At 43.1% G+C, this 12,334-nt stretch overlaps 1 protein-coding gene across 1 annotated transcript; it reads right to left on the minus strand.

The window, feature by feature from the left end:
- Window positions 1–1,182: 1,182 nt before the first annotated feature.
- phlda2 (pleckstrin homology-like domain, family A, member 2) lies at window positions 1,183–2,956 on the minus strand. Its single transcript, XM_079500776.1, has 2 exons — window positions 2,307–2,956; window positions 1,183–1,584 (listed from the first exon to the last, which is right to left on the minus strand). Exon 1 carries the CDS (start codon window positions 2,765–2,767, stop codon window positions 2,348–2,350), a length of 420 nt encoding a protein of 139 aa, XP_079356902.1. The 5' UTR covers window positions 2,768–2,956; the 3' UTR covers window positions 1,183–1,584; window positions 2,307–2,347.
- Window positions 2,957–12,334: the final 9,378 nt, after the last annotated feature.

The following is a 12,334-nucleotide window of genomic DNA, read 5'->3' on the forward strand; positions in this document are numbered from 1 at the left end:
CATCATAACCTATGGCTATACTTTCAAGCTGAAGGCGATTAACAACCCTGCCTTTACATGCGGTGGATTATTCTGCATGTCACAGGTGTTTTACGATGAGGGACGTATCATTTTGTAAATGTGACCAAGCCATGCCCTCATTGGCTACTACAATGCCTCTGGAACGTTAACAATCCGGATACTTTACTTTGTACACAGAAGTACAGTAATTACACAGACGTGCAAACAATTGCATTATTTCCGATAGCAGGGCTTTCATGTCAAGATAACAAGGCAGTAAAGTGGACTTTTATTTGCTGTGCAGTGTGCACATACCAGTGTGTTTGCGGGACTATTATGTGACGTGTACAACACAGCTTTTTGAAAAGGGCCGCAGTGAACAGAAATGTTTATCTGAACTCCTGTCAGTTATGTTAAGTTAAATAGCATTGATGTCGGGCAGAAACCGCTTATCTCCATATTTTAACTTTTTGTGATCTAAAAACACACATTACACACAAAATAAACCCTCCAGGAAAGTGTTTCTTGTGTCCTAAACATCATTAAAATAAGATATGGCTGCAAAAGGGGTGGGCCCTTTAAAGAGATTTTCTGCTTAATCAATTCAACTGTTTTTTTAATTGCTATTTTTAATTTAAGAATAAGACATCCTATAGTGAACCCCACCCACACAGATTTCACCAGGCCTCGAGTTTTTACAACTGTCCACATAAAGGTGTGTTCAAAGGAGCGGCCGGGTGTTTAATGTGGGCCATAAGTACCAACCACAGCCCTGCTGTGTACTCACTGAACTACCGGTGACACATTCCACCTGAGAGCGGAAGGAAAGGGGACTTTCCTGGCTGGGTGTCACCGCAATGAGATCACTGTGGCATCTCTAGCATTCATGGTCCAAATAGTTTGCAAGAAACACTTCCTTCCTGTCAGGCAGAAACCTGTTGTCTACATATTACATTACATTACATTACATTACATTACATTACATTACGTTACGTACATACTTTGTGCGACCCTCTGGAACCACTTCTAGTCCCTGGACCCCACTTTGAGAACCACTGATGTAAACTGTCCTTATGTCAAAGTGTTCATTTAACTTTTGGTGAAGAAATGTATGTTGTCATATGATATTACTAATTCACTTTAATGGCCAAAGTAAAAGAAGAAGAGAGTTAAATTATGTCAAAAATGCATGGATATTTATTCAAATAAATACACAAAATAAATACACACCATCCAAGAACACCATATTCTTGAAACAAATAAATAATAACTTTCTTTTTCTTTTTTTAGCAAACATTGCTTGAAGGAGGTATGAATTCCTCCCAGGAAAAAAAGCAAACTTTTTGAAATACAGTTTGATTATTCAAGAGTTTTTTCAGTCTTGTAAGCGACGTGAAGCGTTTGAAATTGTCTTTTTAGAAGCCTTTTCCAGGGGCCAGTTTGTAGTGTGATGTATGTTGTCCCCTGAGGTGGCCCCGGGCCTCCTGGTCCCGAACAGAACTGTCCTTCATCCATCCTCAGACCGGACCACTCAGTCTCCCCTTTTTTGGTCCAACTATTCTTTCTTCATGGTCCATATTGACACTGAAGGAGAACAAAAAAGAAGACATTAATCTCAAATTGTTGTTACAGTCAGGTGGAAATGTAACCTTATTTACAACGATACAACTTCAGTGCTGTTCTTGACTATTACTTTTACTTGTATGACAAGTAGGCTAAATAGTATTGAATTTTCACCCTGCCTGCCACAATGTTATTTGGACATACAGTAAAAAAAAATCCTCTGAGGGTGTAGTAGATTAATTCTACATTAGGGGCCATTTGGCTCCATTTCCTGAACACTTAAGATTTCACTGTATGATGTTATATTAGTCATATTTTAAACCACTTAGCCACTGAGCCCCAGCACAGCAGCCCTAGCGAATGTAGCATCACAAATGCACAATACAACTTTATCCAGTTATAGGTTGGGTATTCTAAAAAATAACAGATATTCAAGCTCACATGTACTATGCCTACATCTGCTACTACTCTTTTTCTTTTTTTTTTAATGTTTGAAAAAATATGAAAACGTTTAGAATTTTTGGAGGAATACTTTTTTTTACTGGAGGAGTGGAGGTCCCTGTTACAAAACGTTTTCAGATGGGTTTCCACCGTCCACATAGCCATAGGCCAACGTATACATTGGTGGTCCTTGACATGAAAATGACAGGACTATAGGTTTGTTTAACACTAAAATATGTTACTGAACACGCATGGTGTCAGTCAAGCAGTGCAGTGCCACACATGTATACATACGCACATACCATATTAGGAGTGGGTTTCATAGCTCGAAGCGTGGATCGTCTCATGGCGCCCTGGCCATGCGCCTCTCCTGCTGCCCCGGCGACGCGCTCTCGCCGTCCTGCCGCGTCTTAAAGTCCTGGATGGCCTTCTTGTTCTGGAAGTCGATCAGCGCCAAGGTGATCACCGCGTTCCAGCAGTTGTCCGTCTCGCCCGGGCAGCGGAAGTCGATCTCCTTGTCGTCCGTGGTGACGATGGTGAAGTAGACGAACTTGCCGGTGCGCTCCACGCAGTCCACCTTCTTGATGCGCTGCAGCTTGAGCTCCTTGCCCCGCGTGCGCTTCTGCGCGTCCGGGTAGATGTTGAGGCTGTCCGGCGTCAGCACGCACGTCTTGCGCTTCCAGAACTGGAGCAGGTTGTCGCTACGCTTCTCCAGCTCGCCCTCTTTCAGGACCTGGGCGATCTCCTCCGCCGACATTTTCATGGTTTGATGTGATGATGGGGGGGGGCGTTTGTGGTCTTACTCTTAATAGACTTTTTAAACGTGTCAATTTGACCTGAGGTGGTATAAAGAATCCTTCCCTCGCTTCAATTTCTCCCCCTTGTTTTAGTCGTTCCAGAGACCCCGTGGAGGGAGATTATCTCCGTGAAGACTTGCTGCTTCTATAGTAAGTAATCCAGTGTGAGTATGAATGGAGCCGGGCGGACAGGCTTTTTATAGTCGCAGCGCCACACAGCCCTTCCCACTTGACGTCAACTTCAAGTTTCGGAATGTATCAACAGTTGCCTGAGTAATTCATGGTTAGAGAGAGAGAGAGAGAGAGAGAGAGTGTGTGTGTGTCAGTCCAGTGTGTGTGGGCGGAAGCTCTGGCACAGTGGTGGGGGGGGGGTCAGAGGAAGTCCTTAAACGTGGAACTAATTACACACTGCTAAGTTAATTAGTAACACACGTCCAAGGCAACTACTAAAGCCTATAGAGATTAATCTAAATATTTGTCCCACACAGACTAAAAAATGATGGGTTTTATTGGCAACTCGTGAGTAGGCAGGCTACTTCCGTCCATGTGAAGAAGTGCCTACTATACTATACAGTATGAAGTACATTACATTACTGACTGTTCCTAAAACAAGTACATTTTATAGCTATCTGTAGCCTATACTTGAGTATATTTGTGCTTTTGGATATATATGACTTGTCTAGCTCTGGTCCATAGCTCTAATGCGCAACGCATTAGAGCTATGGACCAGAGCTATGACTTGTCCACTCCACTGCATTTCAAAGACAATATTGTAGCCTACTTTAGTACTTTTGACTCCAGTACATTTCTCTAGAAAGGGAAAATATAATAACAGTATGAATTAAGTCCCATTTCAAATATAGTGGACAATTAGGTTATCTTTCTATGGATACATTACAGTGAGGATTTTACTGCCCTTCGACAGTGTGTGTGTGTGTGCGTGTGTGTTTGCGTGTGCGTGTGTGCATGTGTGTGTGTGTGTGTGTGTCCACCACGTGTGTCCAGTAATCGATCAAGACTAAAACTAAAGCGTCAAGACATTTTCTGAATGTTTTTTTGTGTGTTTGTATTGACTATACGTCCATAATATAATTCATTTTACATATCTAAATTAGTTTTTGTTGTCCCTTTTCTTTCACTGAACTAAAAGTATGTTTTCTATACCTAGTTTGACTTATTTAGATTTGCCTACTAACCATGGATATGCAATGAGACCCTTGATGAATAGTCTGGGAATTCGTCTCTGTCGGGTGTAAACCTCATATGTCCAAAACTGTTACTTTTCAGGATTCGAAATTCCAAAACGGCAAAAGTAGCAGATCGACAAACCTCAAAACACGTTGCTTCATGTCGCGTTTGTGGATCTGCTATTTTTGTGTGACGCTGTAGTATGATCAAGTACGTGGGGCATTCATTTATGAAAAGAAACAAAATATTCAAACAAAAGTTTGAATATTGAGATGAGAGGTTTGTGCCCGACAGCAAGGATACAGGCTACAAAGTGTACCACGCTTACACTGCCAGTTCATAAATGGGACGACCAGCACTCAGAATCACTCTGAAGGCTGTATACGTCAGTATGGATAATAGTAGGTTTCAGAGATCAGCTCAGATGTTGGTAGAGAGACTGTAGTACAACAGTTACACAAGCAGGAAGACAAAGACAGTCACAGAGGCACTCTTGTTTCATGTAGGCTACTGTATACCATAAGGTAGTGGTTCGCAAACCTTTTCACGTCATAAAGGATCCCCAAGTTAACATTTCATCTCAGCCTACCATTTGAAATGATGTTGTGCTAGGGACCCCTAACGTTATGCAATGTTTCTGCTATATATATTAACTCATTTTGCCCAGGCCCCATTTTGAGAACCATTGCCTTAAGGGTATCAGGCAGTGGGGTAAATCAGATTTATGACTTTATTATATGATTTATGATCAAATTATGTAACCATTACCTACAAATCACATGATTGAAGTAGAAATGAAAGTAGGCTATGTGCCAGACTGGAATGACTGGAGATGCACTTTGACTTGACTGCGTAGGCGTGGTGGGCCCTGTCATCTCATTTTATAACGCTCTCCTGCTTTCCACAAATCACCCATGCTGCTTATCGCGTTAACTTCTCCTCTAACTTCACCTCCGCACCCACTGAGTAAAGTGTTTGCTCTGTGTGTGTGTGTGTGTGTGTGTGTGTGTGTGTGTGTGTGTGTGTGTGTGTGTGTGTGTGTGTGTGTGTGTGTGTGTGTGTGTGTGTGTGTGTGTGTGTGTGTGTGTGTGTGCTCCCATCTTCCGGGGCGGTGAGAGGGTGCCCCGTGCACGGCCCTGCCCCATAACAGACAGACAATAACCCAGGCTGGCCCTCGGCGGAGCCTGTCTATACCTATGTCCAGTCAGAGGAGGAGGGTGGTAAGAATGCACATGTCATCAGCTCTTTACTCTCGCTGTCTCCCCCCGACTGACGCCAGTCTGCCTGCGGGGGGTCAGGCCCACACACACACACACACACACACACACACACGCACACACACACACACACACACACACACACACACACACACACACACAGACACACACACACACACACACACACACACACACACACACACACACACACACACACACGCAACCCTGACCTCCCGTGTACACACAAACAGCAGTACTGTATATACTGTGTTGTCACCTTCTTACAATAATAATAATGGCCCAATTTTTATAATAATTTTGTTCAGTTATGTTTTCTTTTGTTTAAACTTGAAGATATGATGTCATTATTTTAATAAGAAGTTTACGATTTTGTCGAGAAATGGAACCAATGGACCCATTTGTAACATTTCAAGAGTTAAAAAACATCTGTATATTTTAACATTGGCTATGAAAAAATTGCAGATCTGCAAGCGTGTCATTTGTACATCTGCTATTTATTTATTTATGTATTTATGTATTTATTTATTTGTTTATTTGTTTATTTGTTTATTTATTTAACTGGAATCTTCTCTTCTGGGGGTCCACAAAACATTTTCAAATGGGGAGTCCGCGGCCAAATAGGCTACATATAATTTTGGGTGGTCCTTGGCGCCTACTGATTTAGAAGGCATTTGTAGAATCGGCCTCAGCTTTCTGGCTGTTGGAAATCAGAACCCACTTCATCATGTTCTCGTGGCCCCTGAAGCAATCTCTCCACACGGGTGTGGAAGTGGAAAACGCTTCCCTATAGTCTAGACTATTTGTCCTTCACAGGAAGTGAGGCGTCTTTCCCCATAACAGAGCACTCATCATGGCCTCTTCTCCCGTTCCGTATAAACCCTGATAAAGGAGATACGACCCTGTATAATCCTTTATTATCATCACACAACCCGCCACTATACAATGTTAACATAGCAACCAACTAAAAAAGACAGGGTTTTGCCACAGTGAATCACGGCTTCTAAAACAGTAGGCTAAGTGTGGCAGTGTGCTGTGGATGTAATCCTCTGATGAAACCATGTGCGTTATTGACTCAACACACCAGCTTCGACGCGGCGGCGCCGTCAGGTCCTCTGTGGAGCAGAGGAGAGCGGGAGGAGGCTGCCACTCTGCAGTCAACCACGCCTTTGTTTTAGGTGCTTTTACTCCCCTGTTGCCTAGCACAGGGAGGGTGTGTGTGTGTGTGTGCGTGTGTGTGTGTGTACTTGAATTACTATACATGTGAGGGCCTAATGACCAGTTGTGTGCCAAAAATGCTAAAGTGCTAATTCCCTCACCAGTATAGTAATACTGTGTGTGTGTGTGTGTGTGTGTGTGTGTGTGTGTGTGTGTGTGTGTGTGTGTGTGTGTGTGTGTGTGTGTGCGTGCGTGCGTGCGTGCGTGCGTGCGTGCGTGCGTGCGTGTGGGTGGATGCATGCGCACACTGTGTGATGTGAGGGGAATGACAGTGCAGACACAGAACATGCTCAGGCAGTGAGTCAGCAGGTAGTGCAAGGCCTTTTCCACGGAACAGACCTAATAGGAGAGTCGGGGTAAGCGTACTGTACTGTGTATCAGTAGCCACTTATTTATACAATAGTTTCACTTTAAAATGCTATTAGCATTCTATCCACAATGGGGGGATATTAATAGTAATACTTTTTTATGGTTGTGGGTAGCGTTGTCCCGATCCGATCACGTGATCTTAAATCTTAGATCGCGTCATTTTCAAATGATCGCAATCGGATCAGGAGCAAAGAAACCAGACCGATCCATAGTATCAATATTATATCCATATCATGATATTAGACTGGATATTGTCTGTGGTTTTGGATATTGTACTATTGTGATATGGCATAAGTGTTCTATAAAAAATAAAAAATACATTAGGTCGGGAAAAATTGGTATCGGCAGATACTCAAAATCAATCGGAATCGGATCGGGAGCAAAATAAACATGATCGGGATATCCCTAGTTGTGGTTGCTATCCAATGGCAATTCACTGAAAGCAAGTAATGGAGGGATATAGAAGTTATTCAATATATATGGTTGAATTTGTCTCTAAAGCCAGATGATCTCCTCCACAATCTTTGAATGCTACAGATCTGTAATTCCAACACCACATACAAGTTGAGAGCAGCTAGGAAGCTGTCATCTGCTCTTCAGGAGAGGGTCTTTGACCAATCAAAACGTGGTGTTCACGAAAATGCATTTCATCCATTTCTGCTAAGTAGCTAGTTTAGTTAGATAGGCTTTGACTAATTTGGTTTCCAATTGGACTTATTTATGAGACTGCAAAGACAAAAAGAAAGGCTCGGCGCGCGTAATCTAAGGAGCGCTCCGTGGTTTTGACCAGATGGATATACTAAGCTCTCCATGTCTGACTTCAACATGGCTCTCGTTCAAAATATGAAGCGAGCGATCATCAACGACTTATATCGTGAGCGTCATGGGGGATGGGGGCGGTGTTAGTCAGCCCGTGACTAAGAATAGTCTATAGAGAAGTTGTCTGTTATGATTATGGTTATGGTTGTCCCGATCCAATCACGAAATCGAGGCCGATCACGTCATTTTCGGTAGCAAAAACACATGATTGGGACATCCCTAGTATATAACCATATCATGATAATAGACTGGATATTGTACTATTGTGATATCAGAATAAAATAAAACAGCGCACATCCTCTGATCTTGGTGCTGAGCCAAACTGTTACACTAACAGATATGAAGAAAGGGAAGGGCTCGCAACTCACTTTATAATGCTCCAAGTATTTATTCACAATCACAGCAGGCAGGACATACAACGTTTTGAGCGGTATTGGTCTTTCTCTATATTATTTATAAAAAATATAAATATCGGATCGGGGAAAAATCGGTATCGGCACATACTCAAAATCAAATGATCAACATCTGATCGGGAGGATAAAAAACGTGATCGGGATATCCCTAGTTATGGTGAAAGAATTACACTGAATATGACTATAATTCAATGTCATTATTGAAGAAATGTTTTGTGTGAGCCTCACTACATTGCTTTATTAAAATCTAACATTGTACCCCTGATTGGCTGTTCCACTTTTTTGTTTATGCAAAACACCCACCCAGGGCTTGGTGCCAGACCGGTCTGCAGAAGACACCCCAGGGCTTGGTGCCAGACCGGTCTGCAGAAGACACCCAGGGCTTGGTGCCAGACCGGTCTGCAGAAGACACCCAGGGCTTGGTGCCAGACCGGTCTGCAGAAGACACCCCAGGGCTTGGTGCCAGACCGGTCTGCAGAAGACACCCCAGGGCTTGGTGCCAGACCGGTCTGCAGAAGACACCCCAGGGCTTGGTGCCAGACCGGTCTGCAGAAGACACCCCAGGGCTTGGTGCCAGACCGGTCTGCAGAAGACACCCCAGGGCTTGGTGCCAGACCGGTCTGCAGAAGACACCCCAGGGCTTGGTGCCAGACCGGTCTGCAGAAGACACCCCAGGGCTTGGTGCCAGACCGGTCTGCAGAAGACACCCCAGGGCTTGGTGCCAGACCGGTCTGCAGAAGACACCCCAGGGCTTGGTGCCAGACCGGTCTGCAGAAGACACCCCAGGGCTTGGTGCCAGACCGGTCTGCAGAAGACACCCCAGGGCTTGGTGCCAGACCGGTCTGCAGAAGACACCCAGGGCTTGGTGCCAGACCGGTCTGCAGAAGACACCCAGGGCTTGGTGCCAGACCGGTCTGCAGAAGACACCCCAGGGCTTGGTGCCAGACCGGTCTGCAGAAGACACCCCAGGGCTTGGTGCCAGACCGGTCTGCAGAAGACACCCCAGGGCTTGGTGCCAGACCGGTCTGCAGAAGACACCCCAGCGCATGCAGTACCACCACAGCAGTGGAGGCTATGGGTGGGATGAAATCCCCAAACTCTACAATCGACATAATGTGAGTGACTGTTGAATTATAACACACAGAAGGGCAGCTCTATGGCGTTTTCCTCCTGGGCTCTCATACAGCCTTGTGGGTAGAGAGAACAGCTCATTCTCATCTGACATTTTGAAGGAAGGGAGTGTTGTGACAACCTTGGATCCAAATCAACCCCCTGGTGATTCTGTCTCAGACAAGACAAAACACACCCCCAGAGCAACAGCATAACATGACAGCCACTCCGACTCAACAGGGTTTTTTGTGTTTTTGTAGCGTGGGTGGCCATCATCGCATTTTTCCGACAGAAAGCGCACCTGATACCAGCAGGAAAATCTGAGAACGGGGCTGAGCAACAATTTAGTAACCTCTAAAGCAATAATCTGAAGACTCACCTCTTCAGACTATATGCCGTAGCCCCGGCACCAGCCTTGTCGACCTTGCAGGTTTATGCAAAGACTAAAATGTTATTTAGACAGATGCTACTGTAGGTTCATTTGTTGACCTACGTAGCATCCTATAGTTTGTATAGTTCCAATGTACAGATTATTTTGTTTTTGTATTAGACTGTAGACTGCCGATAGGTTCTTGGTTTATCTATGATCCGCGTAGAAATAATCTTATTTCTACGCGTTTGATGTATTACCTCGTGTTTACACTGGTTACTGCAATTCACTCTGGATTAAGAGTGTCTGCTAAATTGAAAATTTGAAATTGCAATAAGAAGGGGCATGCCTATAGTGCCTACCGCTCTCCTGCATGGTTTACTTCCATGACACTGTGTTCTACAGCCCATGTTGACATGCACATGCATGGATGGGTGTGACATGGCAAACATCAGGTGGAAGTACCAGAAAGACACAAAGTTAGTTCTAAGTCTTGTCTGGGCATGAAGCTGCAGTTGCAGTGTTTACTGTCACACGAAGGAGAGGAGAGGTCACACAAAACTAAACTAAACATGCCTCAAACAGCAGAACCTATTCAGTACAAACAGATCCTTTTGGGTCCTTACGTACTGTCTGCAAGTTACAAATGGATAGATTACCACAGATGTTTTTATTGTGTAGTTTGCATTGTTTTATCATCATTATTTGGAGTATATACGAAGGATCCAATAAAGGAATCTGCCACGCTTCCCCTTTTAAATGTTTTCTGTTATTGTGTATGTGTGGGTCATCTTGCATTGTAGGAAATGACCTCTAATGTATTATGGATTCTGATTACACAAGCTACTAAAAGTGTAATAACGAATAAAGATTAAAATTATTAAAATACAATTAAAGGGGATTTTATTTTTTATTAACTCCACATCACAAAATAATGATTAACATAATGGATGTTCTAGACTGTTCTCATAACAATAATAGTGTAGTACATGATATATATATATATTATATACGTTACTGTACATGGAAATTATATCTCGTCCTGGTTGGGTGGCAATCTCACGTGTCCAAAACGGTTACTTTTCAGGATTCAAATTTAAAAAGATCAGAGTAGCTATAAACTATAAACTTTTAGATCTTCTACTTTTGATGCTTTCGTGTGATATACAGTTGTGATCAAAAGTTTACATACGTTTGTAAAGGACATACTGTCATGATAGTCCTGACTTTCCAATAATTTGTTCAACTCTTGTTTTTCTGTGATAGGTTGATTGGAGCAAATACTTCTTTGTCATACAAAAAAAATCTTGAATTTATTTGTATTTTTATGAATGTTTAAGGGTTTTCTGAAAATGTGACCAAATCAGCTGGTTCATAAATATACATACAGCAATTATATTATGTCCCATGGTCATGTAGAACGTTGTGTCAATCAAATTAGCTTTGTGGCATGGCCTCTTAACTTAAACTGAGTGATTATGATTGTCTACATCTAGTGTTTTCACTTCTCTGAGCCTTTTTTAGGGCTCGTTTGGCCACAACCCACAAACAATAAAATGTGAAAGTCAAAGGAGCTCAGTATGGATCTGAAAAAGCTGAAAATAGACTTAAACAAGTCAGGAAAGTCACTTGGAGCCATTTCAAGTCAGCTACAGGTCCCAAGATCAACTTTGCAAACAATTGTTTAAGTATAAACTGCATGGAACAATTGTGTCAATGCCACGATCAGGAAGAAAGCGCAAGCTATCACCTGCTGCTGAGAGAAGATTGGTCAGGATGGTCAAGAGTCAACCGAGAACCACCAAAAAGGAAGTCTGCAATGAGTTAGAAGCTGCTGGAACACAGGTGTCAGTGTCCACAGTCAAGCGTGTTTTACATCGTCATGGGCTGAGAGGCTGCCGTGCAAGAAGGAAGCCCTTGCTCCAGAAGCGACACCTTAAGGCTCGACTGAAGTTTGCTGCTGATCACATGGACAAAGACAAGGCCTTCTGGAGGAAAGTTCTGTGGTCAGATGTGGTCAGATGAAACAAAAATTGAGCTGTTTGGCCACAATGACCAGCAATATGTTTGGAGGCGAGAGGGTGAAACCTTTCACCCCAAGAACACCACACCTACTGTCAAGCATGGTGCTGGTAGTATTATGCTCTTGGCCTGTTTCGCTGCCAATGGAACTGGTGCTTTACAAAGAGTAAATGGAATAATGAAGAAGAAGGATTACCTCAAAATTCTTCAGGACAACCTCAAATCATCAGCCAGAAGTTTGGGTCTTGGGCGCAGATGGTTGCTCCAACAAGACAATGACCCCAAACACACGTCAAAAGTGGTAAAGGCATGGCTAAATCAGGCTCGAATTAAGGTTTTAGAATGGCCTCTCCAAAGTCCTGACCTAAACCCCATTGAGAACATGTGGAGTTGTGGACAGTGCTGAAAAAACAAGTCCATGCCAGATAGCCAACACATTTAGATGAACTGCACCAATTCTGTCAAGAGGAGTGGTCAAAGATTCAGCCAGAAGCTTGCCAGAAGCTTGTGGATGGCTACCAAAAGCGTCAATTTGGGGTGAAAATGGCCAAGGGACATGAAACCACATATTAGCATTGCTGTATGTATTCTTTTGAACCAGCAGATTTGGTCACATTTTCAGAAAACCCTTAAACATTCATAAAAATACAAATAAATTCAAGATTTTTTTGTATGACAAAGAAGTATTTGCTCCAATCAACCTATCACAGAAAAATAAGAGTTGAACAAATTATTGGGAAGTCAGGACTATCATGACAGTATGTCCTTTACAAACGTATGTAAACTTTT

Source organism: Electrona antarctica (assembly GCF_951216825.1).
Source record: "Electrona antarctica genome assembly, chromosome: 5".
Taxonomy (NCBI): Eukaryota; Metazoa; Chordata; class Actinopteri; order Myctophiformes; family Myctophidae; genus Electrona; species Electrona antarctica.

What these genes read in the sequence shown, in the direction of transcription:
- phlda2 (XM_079500776.1), bottom strand. Translation starts at nt 2,767, where the DNA reads ATGAAAATGTCGGCGGAGGAGATCGCCCAGGTCCTGAAAGAGGGCGAG.